Source organism: Suricata suricatta, chromosome 8 (assembly GCF_006229205.1).
Source record: "Suricata suricatta isolate VVHF042 chromosome 8, meerkat_22Aug2017_6uvM2_HiC, whole genome shotgun sequence".
Taxonomy (NCBI): domain Eukaryota; kingdom Metazoa; phylum Chordata; class Mammalia; order Carnivora; family Herpestidae; genus Suricata; species Suricata suricatta.
The window spans coordinates 115,393,897-115,419,086 of NC_043707.1; the positions used below are offsets into that span (position 1 = coordinate 115,393,897).

The 25,190-nt window shown below is 35.5% G+C and overlaps 1 protein-coding gene across 6 annotated transcripts in view; it reads right to left on the reverse strand.

Moving 5' to 3' along the window:
* Positions 1-25,190, reverse strand: part of ZMYM4 (zinc finger MYM-type containing 4) — a 139,340-nt gene that overhangs the window by 18,226 nt on the left and 95,924 nt on the right. For all 6 annotated transcript variants that reach the window (XM_029947753.1, XM_029947752.1, XM_029947751.1 and 3 more), the window contains 18 exons: positions 24,089-24,263; positions 23,572-23,784; positions 21,116-21,266; positions 20,495-20,610; positions 19,171-19,446; positions 18,846-18,996; positions 17,637-17,809; positions 16,942-17,092; positions 16,233-16,373; positions 15,883-15,920; positions 14,801-14,945; positions 10,582-10,700; positions 9,509-9,680; positions 6,667-6,720; positions 6,103-6,282; positions 5,663-5,757; positions 729-900; positions 457-552 (listed from right to left, as the gene is read on the reverse strand). In XM_029947753.1, coding sequence (XP_029803613.1) covers positions 457-552; positions 729-900; positions 5,663-5,757; positions 6,103-6,282; positions 6,667-6,720; positions 9,509-9,680; positions 10,582-10,700; positions 14,801-14,945; positions 15,883-15,920; positions 16,233-16,373; positions 16,942-17,092; positions 17,637-17,809; positions 18,846-18,996; positions 19,171-19,446; positions 20,495-20,610; positions 21,116-21,266; positions 23,572-23,784; positions 24,089-24,263 — 2,618 coding nt within the window. The remainder of the gene's footprint in view (positions 1-456; positions 553-728; positions 901-5,662; positions 5,758-6,102; positions 6,283-6,666; positions 6,721-9,508; positions 9,681-10,581; positions 10,701-14,800; positions 14,946-15,882; positions 15,921-16,232; positions 16,374-16,941; positions 17,093-17,636; positions 17,810-18,845; positions 18,997-19,170; positions 19,447-20,494; positions 20,611-21,115; positions 21,267-23,571; positions 23,785-24,088; positions 24,264-25,190) is intronic.

A 25,190-nucleotide genomic window follows, 5' to 3' on the forward strand; every position in this document is an offset into this window, starting at 1 on the left:
GGGGCGGGTGTAAAATGGGCTCTAAAATTATACACTGTTTTTCTGTGTGAAGTGTTTATCAGGTCCCAAGTTTCCTAGCACCCAAACAGTCTCACAGAACTTTTATTAGGAAAAATTTCTACAGAAGACACAAGGCTTTTCCAGGTACTTTGCTCAACACCACCACCAACAAAAGAAATTCCATTAGGGTTAGGTTACAAATATAGGGCTCAAGAAAACAGATTTGAGCCACCTGCATAGTGTCAGAAAAAGGAACAAAATTCTTCATATTTGCATAACAAATTCATGCCCATACAACCTTACCTTTATAACAAACTCTTTATACCTGAGAGTAGGGTATTAATTTCTTTTACCATAACACTTCAAATTTCAAATATTACATTTACAAATTAAAAATCTACAATATATTAAAATAATTCAGAGAATTCAGACTACAAGCAGAGAAATGCTTTTTACCTCTACAGCCTGGCTCTGAGGACTCTTGAGAGAGTGCATGGTCCTGAGCACTTCCTAAAGGATCAGAACATGGGCTAGATGCAGCATGTTCAACACCTGAGGAGGGAAAAATAAATAAGTTTAAATGAAAATGGGGAAAAATTCAAGTTAAGCCAAAACCAAAGTTTTATGGAATTTTTAACCAAGTATGTATCCCTTCTGTGTAGACTAATGACTTGTACTCTATCCCCCCAAGCTCTTAATTAAGATACAAATTCATGTTGTATATTTACCGCCACATTTCAGATCACCCTGCTCTTCCTTGGCATTTTTCCACTGAACCCAGTTCTTCCAGGCATTTACCCCGTACATGTATTTCAGTGTCATCCCAGACACTGAGCACCCCTGAAAGGCTCCTTGAATAAGACTTCTGGGCTCCACAGCCACTATAGACTTCTTCCGTCCCTGTAAGAATTCCAAAAATTTATAGAATATAAAATTTAGTTTTGAATCTTTAAGAAACAAATTCTCAAAGAAAGGGAATAAATTTACAGAATATGCAATTTATTATTAGATCCTAAAGATTCAGAATTCTTAAAGCCAGAAAGAGCTTTAGAGATTAATCCAATCCATATGAGAAAAGAAAAAAGGGGGGTTAAAATACAGAACTATAATGATTACGAACACTTGAGAAGTCTCTATGCTCCAGATACTGGACCCACCCAATGAGGTATGTACCACCGTTTTTACCACTCAGGTCTATCTCATGGAAAACAAGAGTAGATCATATTCTAGAATAAAAAAACAAGCCTCCATAAAGTCTCTAACTGCAATCAAGTTAAACCAGATACCAGTAATGGGACAATATTAAGAAAATCCTCCAGAACTAAAAAAATAACACATTTATAAATACCCATGCTCAAAGAAGCAGCCACAAATGCAATTAGAAAATATTCTGAACTTCAATGAAAATGAAAACAAAGAATCATTTCCCCCCACAGTGCTAAAGCTTACCGTGACATTTATAGTATTAAAATCCTTCTATGAAAAGTAAGTCTAAAATCAATACTCTAAGCTTTATCTAAAGAAACTATGTGAAACTCCTGTGAAAGGAGACCACATTAAAAACCCAAAGTAAGAAAAATGAAAGAAATGATTAAAGGGCAAAAAACAATGAAGAAACAATAGAGAAAAATTAATAAAATTAACAAGTTGGTTCTTGGGGCACCTGGGTAGCTCAGTTGGTTTAGAGTCCGACTGTTGATCTTGGCTCAGGTCCTGATCGAGCAGTGAATGGTCAGAGAGAGAGGGAGACATAGAATCTGAAACAGGCTCCAGACTCTGAGCTGTCAGCACAGAGCCCACGATCATTTCAATAATACAAGAGAGTCACCTGACAAAGTTCAACACACAATCATAATAAAAATTCTCAGCAAATTAAAAACAGAAGAGAACTTCCTGGACCTGACAGAGACCATCTATGAGAAGCCTACAGGTAATATCATACTTAATATTCTAAGACTGAGGGACACCTGGCTGGCTCAGTTGGTAGGGCGTAGGACTCTTGATCTTGGTCAGGATCATGAGTTCGAACCTCATGTTTGGTATAGAGATTACTTAAAAATAAAATCTTTAAAACAAATACTGCAAGACTGAACACTCACCCTAAGATTGAGAAAAGAAATGAAGATCTGCTTTTACCACAAATATTGAACATTGTACTAAAGAGCCTAGTTAGTACAATATATCAAAATGAAAAAAAAGAAAATGCATTAATATTAGAAAGAGTAAAACTATCTTTATTCACAAGTAATATGATTGTCTAGGTAGAAAATCCTAAAGATTTTGATTGAGCAAAATCATCACATACTCAATATAGAAAAAAGAACCTATTTTTATATGACAACAAGGAAAGCTACAAAATGAAATTAAAAATACTACTACTTGGGGTATCTAGCGACTCAGGTGGTTAAGTGTCCAACTCAGTTCATAAACTCACTGCTCTTAAGTGTGACCCTGCATTGAGGTCCCTGTTGTCAGCACAAAGCCTGCTTTGGATCCTCTGTTCCCCCCTCTCTCTGCCCCTCCCCTAGTCACATGCAAGCTCTCTCTCTCATAAATAAACATTTAAAATTTTTTAAATAAAAAAATGACGCTTAAAACAAGGTCAAAATAAATATTGAATACTTATTAAATTTTAAAAAGTATGAGACTTGTATAATAAAACAAATGAAACAATGCTAAGAGAAATTAAACATGATCTAAATAAAGGCAAAAAACATAATCTTCATAGACTGAACAGCTCAAAATTGCTAAGGTATCAATTCTCTGCCAAGTTGATCTATAGATTCAGATAGCCCCAAAGTTCCAGCAGGCTTTTCTGAAAACAATGATAAGCGGATTCAAAAATTTATATGGATATGTGAATGACAATTTTGAAAATGAACAACAATGTTGGAAGACTTAAAACTCCTGATTTCACGACTCACTGTATAGCTACAATAATCAAGACAGTCAGTTCTGTATTAAAATAGACATATACATCAATGGAACAGAATACAGTTTCAGAAACAGATGGACATAAATATAGTTGGTTGATTTTAACAAAAGTGCAATGTAAGTCAGTGAGGGAAAGGACAGTCTTTTCCCAGATGGCACTAAAACAATGGGACACCACATACAAAAATTATAATAGACCTTGACAGTTACCTGAACTCACATATAAAAATGATCTCAAAATGGATCAGAGACACACAAAATCTGAAGTATAAAACTAGAACACAACATAAGATGATATCTTAGTTGCCACAGGTTAAGCAAAGACTTTTACATGGGATTCCAAAAAGCATGAATAATAAAAGAATTAAAAATTGATGAAAAAAGACTTTGCCTGCTTGGGATTACCTCTCTTTCTCTCTCTGCCCCTCCCCTGCTTCCAAGTGTGCTGGCTCTTATTCTCTCTCTTTCAAAGTAAATACTTTAAAAAAGAAAAAGGTAGTAAGAATTCTTTTTTAAATGTGCAAGAGTTTTGAATAGACACCATGCCAAAGAAAATACAATAACAAATATACATATGGAAAGATATCCAACATCATCAGTTATTATGAAAATATAAACTAAAGCCACAGTGAGATACCACTACACATTCACTAGAATGGTTAAGATTAAAAATTAAAAATAGCAAGTATTAGCAAAGTCATGGAGCTGACTGGAACTCATGCTGCTGGTGGGAATTCAAAACAATACCTTTACTACTCTGGAACACAGTTTGACAGATTTCCTACAAAGTTAAAAATACACATACAATAAGACCTAGCAATCCCACTCCTGGGCATTTTTCCTCAAATGAAACTATATGTTCACACAGAGGTGTATATTAAAAATGTTCACAGCATTTGTGAAATGTGCACAGTGTCTGAAATAGCACCAAACTGGAACGAACCAAAATTACTATCAACTGTTAAACTGGTTTGTCCATTTTACAATGGTGAAATGCTACTCAGAAATAAAAGGAATGAATAATGGCCTTCCTGATACATGCAACAACGTAGATGAATCTCAAAACCATTATGCTGGGGCGCCTGGGTGGTTCAGTCGGTTAAGCATCTGACTTTGGCTCAGGTCATGATCTCATGGTTTGGAGGTTCGAGCCCCGTATCAGGCTCTATGCTGACAGCTCAGAGCCTGGAGCCTGGAGCCTGCTTCTGGTTCTGTGTCTCCTTCTCTCTCTGTCCCTCCCCCACTCATGCTCTGTCTCTCTCTGTCTCAATAATAAATAAAAACATTTAAAAAGTTTTTAAAAAACCCCATTATGCTAAGTTAAAGAATCCAGACAGCAAAGACTAGGAAATCACATAATTCCATTTACATGAAATTACAGAAAAAACAAAGCAGTACCATTTTACATCAGCCTGCAAAGCAGATCAGTGATTATCAAGAACTAGAAAAGGCAAACTACAAAAGGTACCATGGAAGGTTTAAGTACAGTGGAAGGCTTATGGTTGTGGCGGTAGTTACGCACTTAATACATCTGACAGAGCCCCTCAAATATTACACTTAAAATTTATGAACTTTTAGGGATGCCTAGGTGGTTCATTGGTTGAGCGTCTGACTTAAGCTCAGGTCACGATCTCATGATTTGTGGATTTGAGTCCAGTGTCAGGCTCTGCTTCAGATTCTGTGTCTCCCTCTCTCTCTCTCTCTCTGCCCCTCTCCCGCTCACACTCTGTCTCTCAAAAATAAACATTAAAAAATGTTTTATAATTTATGAACTTTTAGATGCAATTATAACTCAATAGAGCTAATTTTTTAAAAGGCTCTTATTTTTAGTATGGGAAAGCCCTGTCATTATGAGAAAATGTCCACGTGAATCTCACTAATATACTATATAATGTAAAACAATAAACCTCATTATTATATGTAAAAAAGGGCTAAATTTAGACGTTTTAAGAAAAAGTATACAATGATTTTAAAAAGCTCTTAAAAGTAAAACAGAACAAAAACATCCTCAATTATTAAAAAAAAAAAAAAAAAAAAAAGAAGACCCTGGTAGAAGAAATATAAAGTAAAAGATAATGTTTTTTAATAGTAGTCTGTCATATTTTTTTATTATTTTAAATTAATCAAGTATAGTACAATCAAGTTCTATAAACCTAAAATTTTCGTGATTATGGGGCCATTCACAGGTGTGCCATCATATGCTATTCAGAGAGGCAGGAATGCTACCTTTTCTTGTGTCAATATGGCTAAAGCCTGGGCCATGACTTAGCATATGCTCAGTAGCTCATCAATCCCTACTAAGTCCAGGATGACTTAGTGTAACACAGGTGAGAACAAAACAGAGTAACAAACCACCAGGAAACTGCAAACTTGCCTGGGTACACTTCTATCAGTTGGAAAAGGTATAAGGATGATGCAGACCATGACAATCACAAGAAACATCTGAGCAGCTACATAACAACCACATACCAAGTGTTTGCCCTATCCTGTGCTGGGAGACTTATCTCTGTGTCTCTACTATCATAACATAAGGTTTACACATCCCTTTAAAATATTCAAAAGATACGGTCCTTGATTATAAGAAACAAAAATAAAGGCACAAAAATACAAGGTTGTGTAAAACAATATATGGAATAATGTGACCCTGGCTGTTCAGGGCTTTGTAAACAGCAAGAATTTAACAAACACCAGAGGAAAGAAAACGCTAAAAAATTAAGCTACTGCTTACTCTTCGTCTGGGCTGAGGGAATCCATCTCTGTGCCGTCGTCTTGTTCGGGAACGTGCCTGGATTCCCTGTCCTTTATTCAGTGGGTCAAAGGATTCTATTAATAATAAGCATAAAGTATAATTTGAGACAACTCACAGATTTATATAAAGACTTATACTAGGGGAGAAAATATCAGGTAATCATCACTATATTTTGTGATAAAATAAAGATCTTACTTCTATTCTTAATAGAAACAAAAGATAGAGCAGTTAAAAACTTAATTAATGATGAAGGAAACCACCTACAAGAAATGTTTAAAAAAATTAACCACTTTATTATTTAACCTTCAAAGGTAGGGACAATTTGTACCTTAGGTTACCACACAATATAACTGCTTCATAAGGTAAATTCAGAGTTCTACCAATCTTCCAAAATCAAGAGTATTTTATGTTGCACAAACCTGATGGAAAATCTGCTTCCAGATCCTGCTCAGTTTCCCCTTTGGAGAACTGCTTCAATTCTGAATCAGCCTCCTGCACAGCATTTGACTTTAAGGCATAATGATTCAACTCTTCCTCCCAGCTATGTGGCGTAGATACTGCCTCTGATTCAAGATCACCACTGTATGTACTTCCTTGGTCTGAAATACACAGGACACAAACAAATGCTCAAAATAAGATGGACCCTATACATGCTCAGAAACCTTCCTGAACCTCTGAGTAACAAAAGCGAGATATGCCTGCTGATTTAACTAGGTACACTCAAAAATGAAGTAACTTCTTCACCAGCTTCACAAAACTGACTTCATATAATCTTGTTACACACTTTAAAGCATTCTCTCAATTAATCCTTAAAACCAGTATCTGAGGTACCTTGTATTATTCTCATTACACAGCATATAATCAAAGACTCCCTATGAATAGCTAAAATTACAAATATTAAATTCAAGAATACTAATACTTTATGGGTTTCTACAACTGAGGATAATATTTCTAAGATCTGAAATATATGTATAATTACAAACCTTTTTCAAAAATCTTGGTGTCTAAAAAGAGCTCTTGTTCAGAAGTTTGGGATCCTAAAGGAGAAAAAAAAAGCATGTAATTGAACAACTTACATGTATTCACAAAGCAAACTGCATCTCAAATGAAATGACTACATTATTTAAATGACTCATACTAGCGAATGCTAAGAAAACAGCCTTCATATGCAGAGGCACCTGGGTGGCTCGGTCGGTTAGGCATTCAATTTGGCTCAGGTCATGATTTCATAGTTGAGTTTAAGCCCCACAGCTGGCTCCCAGAGCCCACTTCGGGTCCTCTATTCCCTCTCTCTCTGCCCTCCCCCGCTCATTCTCTCCCTTCTTCCCTCTCAAAATAAATAAGTAAACTTAAAAATTAACAAATATGCTTTGAGTTGCTTTTTCCTCCCCAAAAAATATGCCTTACCACTACACCGAAAAGCTACTAAACTTAGAAATGTTACACGAACAATCAGCACATGAACGAAACTGAACAGAGTTCTATCAATTAACTACTTTAAAAGTAAAAAGCTTAAGGATTTAGGAGTGCCTGGGTGGCTCAGTAGGTTAAGTATCCAACTTTGGCTCAGGTCATGATCTCACAGCTCATGGGTTCCAGCCCTGCACTGGGTTCTGTGATGACAGCTCAGTGTTTGGAACCTGCTTCAGACTCTCCCTCTCACACTGCCACTCCCCTGTTCTTTCTCTTTCTCTCTCAAATGTAAATAAATATTAATTTTTTTAATTTTAAAAAATAAGAGTAAAAAGGTTAAGGATTCAGTGTAAAAAAATTTTTTAAAACCCAGGAAAATAGTTTCTTTCTCTAAAATCAAACATAAATTAGCCAGCTCCCTTCACGTGGATTTCATTTTTCCCTCCTTTATATTTCTAAACCATTAGATTTTACTTATACTATAGTGATTACAACTATCTTAAAAAATTTTTTTTACATTTCTTATTTTTGAGAGACTAAGAATGACAGAGCACAAGTCGGGGAGGGGCAGAGAGAGAATGAGACTGAATCCGAAGCAGGCTCCAGGCTCCAAGCTGTCAGAATAGAGCCGGATGCAGGTCTTGAACTCACCAACTATGAGATTATGACTTGAGCTGAAGTTGGACACTTAACCAAGTGAGTCACCCCAGCACCCCACAACTATCTTTGGTCTTAAAGCTCAGTTCTGAATGTTTCCTCAGTCTGACTCAATTTTTAGGTTAAGGCAAAGTCACAGTATTTGTACAGAAGCAGCATCTGAAAAATGTTAACAATTTGTAAAAATTATTTTTAATGTTTATTATATTTGAGAGACACTGACAGAGAGTGAGTAGGGGAGAAACAGAGAGAGAGGGAGACAAAGAATCTCCCTCATGATCAGGAGATCATGACCTGAGCCGAATTTGGACGCTCAACTGACTGAGGCCCTAGGCCACCTAGGCCCTGCAAAATGTAAACTATTAATGCGAGTGGGAAGCCAACTTAAAATGAGGTTAATTACCAGGAACGACTTGAACTTCCCAACTAAATATCAACAATTATAAGATCAAGCATGAGGCAGTATTCTAAGACATTAATATCCATATATAAATGGGTCAGAATTATGAAATTATAAATTAGAGAGCAAAATGAGACTAGAGAACTATGGGATAATAACAAATAAGCTTTTAATGCAGCTCTCAGAATATTAAGATTTTTAAAACTTAATGGTATCACTAGAGGAAAGTGGTTTTTTTTTTTTTAATGCTACAGTGTTTGGGGTGCCTGGGTGACTCAGCATGTGACTTCAGCTCAGGTCATGATCTTACAGTTCATGGGCTCAACTACCCACCCCGCCCCAACTCCAGCCCCCCAGGCTCTGTGCTGACAGCTCAGAGCCTGGACCCTGTTTCGGATTCTGTGTCTCCTTCTCTCTCTGTCCCTCCCCCACTCGCGCACTCTCTTTCTCTCAAAAGTAAATAAATGTTTTTTTAAAATGCTACGATGTTCAAAAAATCCAGCATTTATCATGCAAAATTTAAACCCTAGCTTTGTAAAACCCATCACTAAAAAAAAATTGTCAATAAAATATAATTTCTTGACAACAGTGACCTAGCAAAAGGCCTTTGTGTATTTTGACTATCAAACACCATTTTCTTTATCTCTTCTTATTATATCCAAAAATCAAGAAGGTGGTAATTAAGGCGAGAAACCTTTCTGGATATGTATTCCTAGTACTGGTTACTATCACCTATATTGGAGGCAAGGAGACCTGAATTCGACCTCTGGTTCCATCACTACCTGACTGCACAACCAGGGTAAATAGGATATCCTATCTTCCAAACGAGGAATCTAAAGTAAACAGTATTCTCCTCATAGTATTGTTGTGAAGGTTAAATGAGGTGATGGACACAGTGCATTTAGGACATGCCTACGGTATGTAAGCACAAAATTACTGTTCTTATTGTTATTCTACCCTCACAGAAGGGAATTTATTTTGAGCCAAATGGTTTTCTGTCATAATGTTCTATTTACCTTCTGTGAACATGCTAATTATGATACACTAGGAATTCTTATATGGGGATCATGGCTTTGAATATAGAAATAAGGCCAGAAAATAATCACAAAAATAGACTTACAGCTTATTTTTCTGGAATCATTACAAACTAAAAACTGTATTGACTATTAATACATAGTTTTATAAAAAGGACAGAAGTTTCAAAGGTATCAACAAGTTTAACAAATCTATATATTTGGTATTGAAACACAAATAAAGCTTTTAGAAACATCTTGACTATCCAATCCTTAAAATTACTTGAGCAACCTAAAAATTTGTGTATTTTTTTTCTGTCTTTACTGTAAAATTATACCAACCTCCCTGGGACAGGGTCTTCTCCTTCTCTTCATCTTCTGCAATCATTTCTGCCATCTCAAGGAGATCAGCTTCAAACGGATGTGAAGGAAGCTTCTCCTTAATGTCTTCAATACTTTCGGTGACTTTATCTTCATTATCCATTGACGATGGAATAAGCATAGGGACAGGCATCTAAAAGACCGAAGGTAGTTTCTTGGAATAGGCTGGTCATCAAAATTATTATTTGTGAGATGATTTAAGCACTAAAATAATACACAAATTCCGATATTTCTATTGCTAATGATTAAAAACTCTTGAGGGTTTTTTTTTTAATGTTTTCTTTATTTTTGAGAGAGAGAGACAGCATGAGCAGTGAAGTGTCAGAGAGAGAAGGAGACACAGAATCTGAAGCAGGCTCTAGGCTCTGAACACAGAGCCCGATGCAGGGCTTGAACCCACTAACTGCGAGATCATGACCTCAGCTGAAGCCAGACACTAAATCTACTGAACCACCCAGGTGCCCCTTGAGTTTGTTTTTATAAGACAACAGTCATTTAAATCAAAATTCAGTTAAGTGCTCTTCTGGACAGTTAAAAAAAAAAATGTGTCTCCAACTTGTCTAAAATAAGTACCTAACACACTTTAGTTTCTGATTATATTTCTTGCTTAACATTTTCAGTTTCACACAGCTATTCTTCTTAAGAATTCACCAAGGAAAAATATGTTTCCAATAAAAAATGAATTCATTTTTTTTAAAAAGTGAGGATAATATAAATCACATTATTTACTTTTTACTTTTAATAGACTCTAGAATTCTAACATACATACACATTTCTGATCTTTTTCTACTTCAGTGGTTTTATTGTGTGTAAAACATTATAAAAAGGCTATAATACAGCATGCTCTGAGAAGGCAGGATATAAATACAAGCAATCCTTCATATATTCCATATTAAATAATATAGTAATATGATAAAACCAAACCCAGTCGGGTATGTTTTACCAAAAAGGGAAGAGTTTTTAAATTGAACTATACCATTTTAATTAAGGAAAATGTGCACTAAATCAGCCTTCATCTCTAAATGATTACTCACAGGAACTGGAATTCCAAATGGGACCGGTGCATACTGAGTATACAGGTGAAGAGGTATGGGCACAAACACTGGTACAGGAACTGGCACCACAATGATCTGGGGCTGACTCGGAGTGTCCTCTAATGAAAATTAAAAAATAAAAAAAAAAACAAAACAAGAAGAGGGTTAGAAACATTTTATTATAAATTTTTTTAAAAAGCAGTGAGGATTTACAGTTCAAAAGAATTATAATTTTAAAAAACTTCTTAAAGCACACAGACCTTTATGATTCAAAAGAAGTGTAATCTATGACACTAGCAGTCCACAGAAGAAACTATCAAAGAAAGGTGTGAGCACAGCACAGATAAAAAGCAAGCAACAAAACAATGACCAATAATATGAGGATACAATGAAGGAAGGATACAATCTGGATTAATGAATGTAAAGAATTGGAAAAATTATCTTGGAAGAAAGTTACAGAAAGCTGCTACCATGAATAAGAAGGGTATGTTAAAGATGAGATTAAATAGGTAGGATGGCCATTTTCATGAGGCTATAATGAACTTAAAAAAATGTTTATGTACTTTGGGGGGGAAGGGGCAGAGAGAGAGGATCTGAAGTAGGCTCCAAGTTGACAGCAGAGAGTCCAATGTGAGGCTCAAACTCATGAACTGTGAGACCAGGACCTGAGCCAAAGTTGGTTGCTTAACTGACTGCGTCACCCCAATGCACCTATAATGAACTTTTAAAAATCATTTCTGATAGAAAGTGTGAAGCTACTGCAGATCTGTAAGCACAGAGTAATATGAGGAAAATGTCACCAAAAAAAATACTAATTTGGAGGCCATCTTAATAAGGAATAAAAAGTATATAAAGTATAAAAGTAGGAGACAATATGTACATAGAGTGAAGATGAGGAGGACCTGGACTAGGGTGGTCATGATACCTTAAAAAAATGAATAAATATATACAAGCAGATTTTTTTTGAAAACCTCCTTCTTAAATGTTTCTTTTTGAGAGAGACAGAGAACAAGCAGGGGAGGGGTAGAGAGACACACACAGAATCTGAAGTAGGCTCCAGGCTCTGAGCTGTCAGCAGAGAGCCTGATGCAAGGCTTGAACTCATCAACTGTGATATCATGACCTGAGCCAAAGTCGGACACTTAACCAAATGAGCCACCCAGGCAACAGAGCCACATACACAAATTCTAAGGTATTGAAAAGATGAAACAGAACTTAGAAACCTAAATGAGAGTAGGGGAAAAAAGTGAGAAGGATGGAGAATTCACCCAATATTTAATAGGCATCCTCCAGAGTCCATTCTATGCGCCAGAAAAATACCTTAGATGATTATAAAACCATTACTATAAGAGAAAGCTAATGCTAGTAACAAGAAGTGAAAAGCTGATGGGTAGGGTTAAAGATAGGTAATAATATTGGATCAATTTTACCATGGTCTGGTGGACATTAAAAACACCTGTGGATGAGGGCTGGGCAAAATGGGTGAGGGGGAGGAGATACAGGCTTCCACTTATGGAGTGAGTGAGTCATAGAAATAAAAAGCAGACCGTAAATGATAGAGCCAATGATATTGTAATAGCGGTATGACGTGACAGAGGGTAGCTACACTTGTAGTGAGCACAGCATATGCATAAACTTGTCAAATCTCTAAGCTATAAACACTCGAAACTAACTAACTCTTGTGTGTCAACTATATGCAAAAAATAAAAATAAAACCACCTGATTAAAGATGTCTGATAACCAAGCTACATAATACTAAGTAAGTCACTATTACTACAATACAAATATAGCCTGAGGTCATCTAGCACCACGCTCTAACCAACCTAGCTAACCGGCCACCTAGCCTGAGGTCATCTATAACATTACTATTCTATGTGGTTAATGGGGGCTTTAAGAAATACAAAACCTGAGGTGGCTCAATCAGTTATGCGTTTGACTTCGGCTCAGGTCCTGATCCCATGGTTCATGAGTTTGAGCCGTGCATTGGGCTCTGTGCTGACAGCTCGGAACCTAGAGCCAACTTCAGATTCTGTGTTGCCCTCTCTCTCTGCCCCTTCCCCACTTGCACGCACTCTCTCTCTCTCTCTCTCTCTCTCTCTCTCTCTCTCTCTCTCTCTCTCTCTCTCAGAAATAAACATTAAAAAAATTAAAAAAAAAAAAAGATGCAAAAACTTCAGGACCCCACTTAATGTACTTAATAAAATTCCTAAGTAATTTATGTGCATGTTAGTGTTTGAGAAGCATTCACTGACAAGATAACCTTCCAGATAAAGAAATCTAGAATTACTTTTTACTTTTTAAATGATTATTTATTTTAAGAGAGAAAGAGAAAGAGCAAGGGATGGGCAGAGAGAGAGGGAGACAAAGTACCCAAAGCAGGCTCCACACTCTGAGCTGCCAACACATAGCCCGACACAAGGCTTAAACCCATGAACCGGGAGACCATGACCTGAGCCAAAGGTGGATTCTTAACAGACTAAACCACCCAAGTACCCCTAGGATTACATTCTGGTTTAAGAATTCTGGGACTTGGGGTGCCTGGATGGCTCAGTTGGTTAAGCATCTGACTTTAGCTCAGGTCATGATCTCATAGTTCGTGAGTTCAAGCCTTGCACCAGGCTCTGTGCCAACAGCTCAGAGCCTGGAGCCTGCTTCTGATTCTGTGTCTCCCCATCTCTCTGCCTCTCCCATGCTCATACTCTGTCTCTCTTTGTCAATAATAAATAAATGTTAAAAATTATAAAAAAGAAAAAGAAAAAAGAAACAACCACTTAAAGGACACCTGGGTGGCTTAATTGGTTAGGTGTCTGACTTTGGGTCAGGAAGTGATACAACAGTTCATGAGTTTGAGCCTTGCATTAGGCTCTGTGCTGACAGCTTAGAGCCTAGAGCCTGCTTCAGATTCCGTGTCTCTCTCTCTCAATGACCCTCCCTCCCTTGCAGTCTGTCTCTCTCAAAACTAAATAAACATTAACAAAAGCAAAAAAAACCAACCACTTAAATTCTTTACAAATTGTTCTAAGGAAATACAGCAAATAGAGAGACATTTATTTGAGAAAATCTACCTAAATACAGTAGAACAGTGAGAATCTGTGACATTTGATCCACCACCAGCTCCATACCCCAGGTCAGTCTGCTCAACCTGACAGAAGCTCTGCTCTGGGTAGGTGTGGTCAGGAGGAATGGGCTCCTATTTCTGCAGCACCCAAACAAGGATCACCACATCTCACCTGGGGGGTCGGACAACCATCATTTCTCATTCCCTCCAACTCCAAGTTGAAAAGGTTAATTTCCTGGTGAGTACAGCTGACAGGCTGGCGTCTCCCTTTCTCCACCCAGGGGCCACCCACAGGGTAGAGGCCCTACTGCAGGACTGGCAGGCCAAGAAGCATGGGGTCCCAATCATCCTCAGCCCAGACACTTGCAGGGCAGAGATTCCGTGCCAGGAGAGGCAAACTGAGATCAGAGGACTGCACTACACCAGCATCCACAAAAGGAGATTAGACGAGTTTGCCTGGGGGTGGCAATTCATGAGAAAAGAAAGCCCTCCGCTGCAAAAGCCTGATTTTATTGGATACAGAGGAGAGAAAAGTTCAAACTTACGAAATCCTCCATGAAACTACAATTGCTCTTAATTAAAAGCCTATCTATATAATTCCAAAGTCTACCTTTATTCCATAAAATTACACAGTCATTAATAACAGAAAATCAAGGGGCGCCTGGGTGGCGCAGTCGGTTAAGCATCCGACTTTGGTTCAGGTCATGATCTCACGGTCCACGGGTTCGAGCCCTGCGGCATCGGGCTCTGTGCTGACAGCTCTGAGCCTGGAGCCTGCCTCAAATTCTGCATCTCCCTCTCTCTCTCTGTCCCTCCTCCACTCACACTCTGTGTGTGTGTGTGTGTGTGTGTGTGTGTGTGTGTGTGTGTGTGTGTCTCTCTCAAAAGTAAATAAACATTAAAAAATATTAAAAAAAACAAATAAAATCAAGTGTTCACAGTATGGTATTATCATTTAACTACCTTCTCTTTGGCATAACTTAATTTTCAGAGGGTGAAAATACGTAACTGAGAGGAAGTCAAGAAAATGCAACTGGGTGATGTATATAAGCAATCAAACACATCACCCAGGAAACAGGCACGCAGTTAATATCAGCAGATCCCGCATACTTTCCCAACTAAAAAAAAAAAAATTAAAGGAAGGAAGTGCAAAGAACACACCTGTCTGGCATTCTTTGTTTTGGGTATGTGGTTTGCAAGAGGTGGCTTTAGTCTGTGTGATGGGTTTACACAATAAAGCTTTATTCTTCAGAAGTCTTGGGGGCTGGGAAGGTGGCAGCTTCAGGGCATCTGTTTGTGTACTTGCCTAGAAAACAATCAAAAACCAAAGAGGTTTTCAAAAGTTTATCCTTAATTATGAGAAATATTGTAATTTCCAAAAAAACACTATATTGGAATTACATGGAAGACAGAGAACATAAATATTCACTATATATGTTAAGAAATACAATATTCCTGAAATATCAGTAGTAATATGAGAATATTTTGATAACTATATACTGACTCTAAACGTAATTACCAGTTTTATTTATCAAGACAAATGCTATTTCTAATGTAAGACATCACTGGTCAATCTGACTATGTTTAAAAGGAGAACTGTTATTTCCTGACTGAGTTGAGTCTTAAAAAAGACTTAGTTTCAAGATAAGTAGAAAAAACAGAATCATTTATGATCATTTAAATAACTTGAAAAAAGATGATGTGAAAGTTATCTAAGAGACCAAGAAACACTTCAGTAATACCACTGTTCTAGTCATAAGCTTCTCTATTTATTTTCTTCTTCTTTTGAGAAACAAAACAAAAAATATTGAGAAAAAAAGGAGTGGATACTTGCTTACTTAAGGATAGTCTGCAGTGGGTGGAAAACAAACTATATTTTATAAATACTTTATTTATAATCTGACTACATTACAAAATGCCCCAAATACCTTTACGCATGAATTCTGTAAAATTTAATTCTCAACAATTAAAACAATAAAAACAAACCAACAAAAATAGCCTTTAGTAACTATGCAGAGATAGCAAGGATTCAAAGAAATCAAAGTACATTAAAGGCCTAATTAACCAGAATATCAATCAATAATTAGCCAGAATATCTTGTTCCTAAACAAAGATTGTGAGCTTATGAAACTGATTTTATATAATAAAGAATAAAGTAGGGAAAATTAGCATAGATATATTCATACTGTATAAAACTGGAAAATAAATACAGTAGCAATACCAGTTAAAAGAATAAAACTTACATCCCCAATGATTTTCGCTGTTACTGTTGGAACTGCACCTGATATAAATTAAAATAAATATTTAGGATCTTACACAATTATTTAAACAGTACCATTTAAAGCTGATGGTGGGATAATGGACACAAAATCTCAAAACAAAAATGTGTATTGTCTTAACTCATGGGAAGACTAGCATCTAAAATACCACATTTGAAAAAGTGACGAAAGCATTGTTTGGTGCCCAACAACCCACAGAGAGCCACCACTCATAATATAAATGTGTCAAATATACGAAAATGATCAGTGATAGAAAAAAGAACCACTGGACTCAACTTCAAAGGGCTAGATAAATGCTTTCAAATCAGACATACCTTGTAAGACACTGTTAGAATTCACTGTGGGCTGAGCAGCAGGAGCACTGGCTAATGAAACCACATTAGCTATAACCGGAGTAGAATCTTTCCTTAGGGATGGGGGCCCTGCTGAAGCAGCTGGCACCATGGAAAGACTTGCTGATTAAATAAACAAAAACAGAAAGATGTCATGTAATTTATATGCACATACATAGAAACCAACATCTCAAAGAGATTCAACAATGTTTTTAGTAAGGTTAAATTCTGCCCGAACAAAGGATTTACTTTAGGATTAACTGGGGTTTTTTCACGCTATTTTTTAATTAGTGAAACTTTAAAGTATTTCATATACTTTCTCTTGTAAAACTATACATGGGGTGTATTTAAAAGGCCATGTGATTTATATTCTATGTCCTTTGTTATACTCTGAAATCCTTTTTAAGGAAGTCAAGGTGTATATATTGAATTACAAAACATTAACTGGCATTCTGTCCCATAGTTCTTACAGAGTTTATTTAATTCAAAATCTTCAGAGAAAACCAAATGAACTCCTTTTTAGAAAACCTTAATCTGAGATGTTAAACAAAAAGGAATTCAAATGCTAATGTCATTTGAACAGAATGAAATTTGCATTTCATGAAATTACTAACAACTGTTTAAAGTTCCCAATCTGTAGAACAGTAGTTGGTCCCTGCCATTGATCAAAGACTATAAAGTTTAATTTTACCTGCATTGTTTTGTGAAGGTGGGTCACACATACTTTGCTGATTACAGAACATCAAGATACAAAGCAGGTTACAGAAATGTTTCATTTCTCCTCGCCATTTCAAGGACTCACTGAGTTTACCCTGTCGCTTACAACCATCACATTTGGCCATCTAAAAATGAAATAGGAAGATAGTAAAACAGTAAAATACAAATTATCTCTGGTCTGACAGAATAAAAGCAGTTGACATAGAACAAGTGAGGAAATTAACAGAATATAAAACATAAAATGAAGGTTAGCCATCCTAAAATAGTAGTTATTAATCACAGTTTAAATCATTTATACTACACATTAAAAGTCATGTTTTAGAGGTGCCAATAAAGAGTAATTAAAAAACACAGTGAAACGAAAATAAGACCTATCTTCTTCAAAACCTTTAGAAGACAAATTCATTTTAGTTAAATAATAAATGGATAAAATGCTAATTTTAAATACTTTATCTTAACACTGATAGGTCTTCTACAAGGAAATTGAAAACAAAAAGAACATAACGTTAGTGACAAAGTCTTCTTAAACCTTACATTAATAACGAGGACATAATACCTTTAATACTTTTTTAAATCATTAAATTGCCCTCTATACTACTTCAAGGAATACAAGAAGGGAATAACGTATGCCCTAATTGGAAAAACCCCAGGAATATGAACTTTAATTACCTGATAGAATAGAACTGTATATTTTGACATGCATTCTTCACAACAGAACTCTTCTACTTTCCCCCCCAAATTATTCTGTACCAATTTGGGAGATGTCTGTAAACAATAACTGCACATTTTACAGTGATTTCCCCAGCGTTTCGCCAAGTCGTGTTTATAAAGCAATTTGCAACCTAGAACCAGGAAAGATAAAATTAACATTAGGAAAAAAATTAAGTACCTCCATCTTTAAACTTAAATCCTCTAAGACAATGTTTTTACACTTAGCTTCTTACCAGTTAGTAGATCAAGAGATCAATTTATAGAATCTATACCATCATTTTCATTTTTCAAACAAAATAAGACAGAATAGAAAATATTACAGTGCCTCACACATAATAAAAGTCAGTTTTGTTTCATAAAACCTTTGTTTTACTTGGGTAGGTGATAACATACTGAGTCACAATGTAAAATGTATTTCTTCTTTTGTGCTGTGGTCAAAAGGTTTGAAAGCCACTAGTCTAGGATGTTAATCATGTACAGGTTTAGAATAAAACATTTTAAAACATACAAAAAAGTCATCTAAATAAAGATAGACAATCTAACTCATACTGATTTGTCTATTATATTCAGAAATATAATGACTATTTTAAACAATAAAAATTTTAGGATGCTAAAATGTAAGAAGTTCTATTTATTTTTCAACTCTTTATATTTTTATTTATTTATTTATTTATTTATTTATTTATTTGGAGAGAGAGCACACACAAGCTGGGGGAGGGGCAGAGAGAGGGAGAAAGAATTCAAAGCATGCTCCGGGCTCCATGCTGACAGCAAAGAGCCTGATGCAGTGACTCAAACTCACAAAACTGTGAGATCATGACTTAAGTCAAAGTCAGACACTTAACCAACTGAGCCACCCAGGGGCCCCTAAGAAGCCCTCTAGAAACAAGTGCAATAACTGAAAGAATCCCTATCAACCTAAGAACATAAAATATTTTTCACATCACCACCATCTTCTGTAATACACTTCAACAATTTTTTCCTTCATTTTAATATTTATATGATATGTGGGACTAGCTCAAAAAAAAAAAAACAAAACTAAGTGCAAACAAAACAAAAAGCTTTGTTATACACAATGGATAAAACAGATAAATTTACAAAGTAACAGCTTAAATTCAGTTACTTTTAAGAGGACCAAAATGCTAAGTAAGATAATCTTGACTTTACCTTCACTACAGAATGACTTGTCAGCACCTGAGAATCGTACAGTCTCCTTTACTATTTTCTCAATTTTACAATATTCACACATTGCCATTACATTATTTATTTTCTTATATTCATCAGAACAATTCTTGCCACAGAACTGAAACATTTTACCCTGCAAAGAAATAATCATTAAATACTAATGAAACATTTGGTTTATCTTTTGGAAATCCTTTATTCCCTCTTACTTTTAAAACAAGTAGTGTACTTTTTGGAAATGAAAAGCTAGAAATGATTTTATAGATAGACCATTTTATACTCAAACCCTTTTCAGGATCCTATACTTTACCTTATAGTCAAGAAGTTCTGGTTTTGTGGCAAAAAGACGGTTACAGTGCTGACACTTGAGTTTCACAACACTTCGCGCAAACCCAACGTGCTGGGACTGGGCAGCAAGACGCTGGAGGCCAGCTGCAGCAGAGCTACTGATGGAGGTGGGGGAGACAGCGGAGGTGTTACTCCCGCCGGCTGCCACTGCTGAACCTGTGGGGATGCTTACAATCACTTGGCCCTGAGACAAGGGCACTACTGAAGAATTCATTCCTGTTGGTTTGTTGAACAAATTCTGAAAAATGAAACAAACAAGATGATCAATGTAATCATTTGTTCAATCAAATGAGCAACGGATGCCTAAGTCTGACAAGCACAATTCTAGGTACATAAGATCTATCTGTGAACAGGTGACACTCCCTGCCCTTGAACAGCTTAGAAGTGAATGGATAGAGTGTCATTTATATGCAGAAACTAAAATAACTAATGATCTCTTTAAAATTTTTTAAACTTTTTAAAGTAATCTCTACATGCAACCTGGAGCTCAAACTCATGACTTTGGGGTCAAGATCCGGCTGGTCTACTAACTGAGCCAGCCAGAGGCCCCAAACTCATAATATCCTTTAAAAATAATATCCCCATGTGATGCCTGGGTGGCTCTGACTCTTGGTTTCAGCTCAGGTCCTGATCTCACCATTCATGGGATAGAGCCCTGCATTGAGCTCAATGATAACAGTGCAGAGCCTTCTTGGGATTCTCTCAATCCCTCCCCTGCTCACTTTCTCTCAAAATAAATAAACATTAAAAAAAATTAATGGTAAATAAAATTAAAAAAATAAAATAAAATAAAATAAAAATAACATCCTCCTGGAGCACCTGGATGGCTCCGTTGGATAAGCATCCGACTCTTGATTTTGGCTCAGGTCATGATCTCATGGTGCTGAGTTTGAGCTTCGAGTCAGGCTCTGCACTGATAGCGCAGATCCTGTTTGGGACTTTCTCTCTCTCTCTGCCCCTATCCTGCTCACTCTGTCTCTCTGTCTCTCTGTCTCTCTCTCTCTCTGAAAATAAATAAATAAACTTTAAAGAAAGTTAAAAAAATAGAAGCAAAATAAAATCATAATATCCTCCCAATAGATAATCTGGATAGTAATAGTATCACTTAATTTTACAAAAGGCAGTTAAATGATAGGCCTCCAAATACATCAAAAGTCAAAGAATCCAAGTGTAATAAGACTGAGAGAGAAATTTAGGCAATCCAGGCATTAGCGAACACCTAACAGGTTGACATACTTTATGGGAGGCAACTCACGGACTGGTGAGGAAGATGTCTGAAGCCTCACCTGGAAAGCCACCACACAACTGTAGCTGCAGAAGTTGCGTATACTTCCATCTGACATGGCTAGGTGATACTGGGGGATTGCTGAGGTTTTACAACTGTTACACTGAACTTGTACACCTTAGCAAAAGATAAAAACTAATGAGTAATATATACACATGTATACAAATGTATGAAAAAATAAATAAATAAATATTATCCAATATATGAAATTCAAGGGCCAAGTCAAGTTGAAGGAACTGAAACTAAATCATGTCATGTAGAGACAAAAACTAACTTAACATTAAAAATATTTCTTTTAAATTAAAGTTGGCACAGTAGACCCACCCTGAAACTACAAAACAAATGAATCCTGAAATAAATCAGGTGTGGATAAAAAAAATACCTTAAAGAAGCCATATGAAAATTTACTAAAGGGGAATGCACAAATAGGCAAGCAAATAAATAAACAATAATAAATTAAGCAATCAAGGCAATAGGTGATATTTTACAACACAGATCTGAATTATGTTAAATTTGCCTTCAAAATCAATTAAATCTGTACAAAAATCTGTACTGCTACAAAAAGCAATAACCATAATTTTGTCAACTATTATATTCATATAGTTTATGAAACCAGTATTACCTGCAGATGTAACCATTTTAACTCTGTAAGCAGATAAGCAATTAACAGAACAGAAAAGCTCTGTCTTTCCCAAGCTATTGGTATTTTCAATCATTTCTGCTGAGGATCTCAATGATTTGCAAAGCGCACATGGTGTAATTTTGGCTGATTTCTATCAAGAGAATAAAATAACATTCATTTTTACCAAATGATAAGTAAAAAGCATAATTCTTTGAAATGTTTATACTTAACACTGTTGAAATATTTTAAATTAGTGGTTTTCATACTTTTATGATTACAATCCTCAGTAAGAAATTTTACCAAGTGACCCAGTACATACTTCTGAACTTTTGTGTTTGTGCATTACACATGTATGTATATAAAACTGAAAAGTTTCATAAAACAATATAAATCATGATAATATGTGATGCATTTTAATATTTTCTATTATATTCTATCTCATTAAAATATAATGCTGACCACAACTTAGCAATTAATTTGGAATCTACTAATTAATTGTAACTAAAGTTTTAAAAATGATATTTTAAAAAAATTACGCAACAGGGAATTCATACTCTTACGCTATGCTAAAAATTAGAAGAACCCTCCCCTACAAAAGGTGCTATTTGTGGCAACAAAATGTGAACTCAAGAAAATTAATAAAAATATAAGAAAGTTCACCACAAAATATTCTACCACTATTAACAACAAAGCACACAAAGCAATACGTGAGTAAGCAATAAAGTGGGAACAAACTCTGGATATCACAAATATCCAACTATAAGCAACCAAAGGGTCCATTATCTTAAGTTTGCACTAAATTAGATTCAGCAGCAAATGATACTAAATACGACTAACATATCATACATTCAAGGTAACTTATAAAGTATATCCAGCATCCATTATCTCTGTAAATTTTCTGCTGATAGTCTCATCCTGTGCCCCACTGAACACCATAATACTTCCAACACAGCATCTCCCTTAGGAGACATGGAGCCCTTCAAAGCAGGAATCACACCTAATGTTTGTTGAATGAATTATATAAAAGGAAGAAAAGAAAAGAGGAGATACGACCATCTTCAACATGCCAGGTTCTATATTAGATGCCTTCTCATTCTTCCCTCACATAATCCTAACAACATCCCAGGGACAATAGTAGTGTAATACCCATTCACAGATAAGAAAATGGACCCAGAGAGTTTAGCTGATTTATCCAAGGTAAAATTCTATTTGAATAGAGAGTCAAGATATCAAACTGAGATATACTTTATTTCTAAATTCAAGTTCTCTCCCTACACCACAGTACATACCAGTGTGAGAAATTTCATAAGTAATGGCTAAATTAAATATAATAAATAAATTAAAATTAAGATGATTTAACCTATTTCTCTTTCTCTTGTGGAATATGAACCATCTTTCAATGGACTGAATCCAAGTAACTTTTAGTACTTGAAACAGTATCAGGAAAACAGTCTTTTGGACAAGAATAAGCTCATGAAGATACTGGCTTTTTTTTTTCCCCCTGAAAGCAAAAACAAAGTGTTTCTAAAGGAAGGAATAAACAGTAAAGCTAAGCCCCTTTATGTACTTGCATAATAACAAGAAATAAATGGGAACACCATATAACACTTAAAATTTCAAAATCACTGCCAAGTATTATGAAAAATTTAAAAGAAATTTCTCAATCAACATTATGACATTCATGAATGTTGGCAGACCATTTAAATCTCACAATTCTAAGAAAAAGAATGATCAGCTATCACACTACAAAAGAACAGCATTGTAAAATTAAAAATATAAAAATATCTTACTATACCTTTGGATTTATGAATTCTAAAATCTAATTTTTGATCAAAATTTACTAATAAATTACAAATATGGCAAAAATAAAGCTGTATTTGTTATACAGAATTCATTCAATTCATCTTCTAGAAACCTCATCTATTCACAAAATAATATATGACCTACATTTACTATTTTCATATTTCATGAAAAAAAGGAAAAACCTTTTAAACAATTAATGGTAAGATTTTCAATTTCTGAATTGCAATTTCATCTATATGGATCTGATTGCAGGAATATGTACGAAATTTGGACCTTACCTCGTCCCATAAAAAAGTATATTATATGCAAACCAAAACATATTTCAAAAAAGAGGAGACTGGGTATCTCTGGGAAATGCATTATTTTGCTTCTTTACATATTTTCAAAATATTGTTGATATTTAATGTGAAATTAAAATCTCATGTCCAGAAGCATGTATTTCAAATGGATGAAGAGAAATATGCTACTTACAAAACTCTATAATGGGTTTTTAATACACATTCATTTGACAAATCTTATTTTATGTAAAGTATATTAATTAAACTAATAATAAGATAATACTATTTCTGGGACATTTTCATAAGTAATTTCTACCCAAAAAATGTAGAGCCTACTGAAATGAACGAAGACAACAGGGTTAGATAGTCAGGTACCTGCTTATACGCGGTGACACACGCTGAACTACAGAACTTCTTAGACTGGCCCTCTATCTGGAGCACATGGCACTGTCCAGAGCTAGTATAGCAGTAGCCACCACAGTTTTCACAGCAGTTCATGGTGAGGTTGTTGGCAGAGCGAAACTTAGAGAAGCAGGCGTCACTGCAAAGTTTATGTACCACATTCTGGTAATTAACTTCATGTCGAATCTAAAAATTAAAAAACAACAAACAAATAACAAGCACAGACCATCAAAAGCAGTTCTTGAGGTGCCTGGGTGGCTCAACAGATTAAAGGTCTGACTCTTGATATCAACTCAGGTCATGATCTCATGGGACTGAGCCCTGCATTGGGCTCTGGACTGACAGCATGGAGCCTGCTTGGGATTCTCTGTCTTCCTCTCTCTTTCTCAAAATAAACAAACAAACAAAAAAAATAGCTGCTCTTTAGCACAAACATTAGATTTCCCCTCCCCCCCCCACACACACCAATAAAGGAAAAAAGATGACTTACAACAGCATTCTTCTGACACATGCTGCATTTGGTTGAAATGCTATTCGTGTTTATGGTGACAACAGGTTTCCTTTTCAGTTCGTATGTTGACAGACATGACTGACTGCAAAAATCTTTACTAGCTGTGGTATTTTCAAACTGGGCACTGATTACATCCTTGGGATTTAAAATGTCCCTAAAAATGATAACAAAGATAAAATAAGCCACAGTATCATTTGTATTTTTCCTTTTTGTGAGTTGAAAAAAGTAACACAGAGGCCATTATAGGTGTATGGAAAAGGTACTATTATCTAAATGAGAAAGTCTGGGTTTTCCTGGATATCCGAATAAATTGCTCTGGTCTATAAAACAGAACTTCTAACACATGGCTAACTTCATAGAACTGTTTTAGGATTAATATACTACATTTCAAGACTAAAAGGCTACACATCAAACAACTGTCATTCATTATCTCTAGTAGCTGGGATTATAAGAGATATGAATTTTCTTTTTCAGGCTCTTCTATATTTTCAAAATATCTTTAAAAATAATACACTTGAAAAATAAAAAAACACTGTCATTTAAGAGTAAAAGTACAGGGGTGCCTGGCTGGCTCAGTCAATAGAGCATGCAACTCTTGATCTCAGGGTTAGGAGTTCAAGACCCACGTTGGGTGTAGAGATTACTTAAATAAAACCTTTAATAAATAAATAAATAAATAAACAAAAGTAAAAATACATTTGAAGCTACACAGTGTATATTCTGGCATGGTTATATAAAATAGAGTATTTCCATACCTAAATAATTTAACTTACAAGCATTAGTAGCAAAGGCAACGAGTATTAAAATCCTTTAAGGCTCCCTATCACTCCCTTATCCTACTCCTTCCTAAACCACTGTTCCTACATAGTAGTTACTCAGACAGTTTAAATGTAAAGCATTTTAAAAGCCAATGGAAAAAAATACCTTAACGAAATTTTCTAAATAGTGTCTCTCTCTTTCATGAATACACACACACACAACAATATATATGCCATGATATGCGTTCTGGTATCTTAAACAGATTATATGAATAGAGCACTTTTTAAAAAAAGATTACAAACATCTCTGATTCAATCAAAGA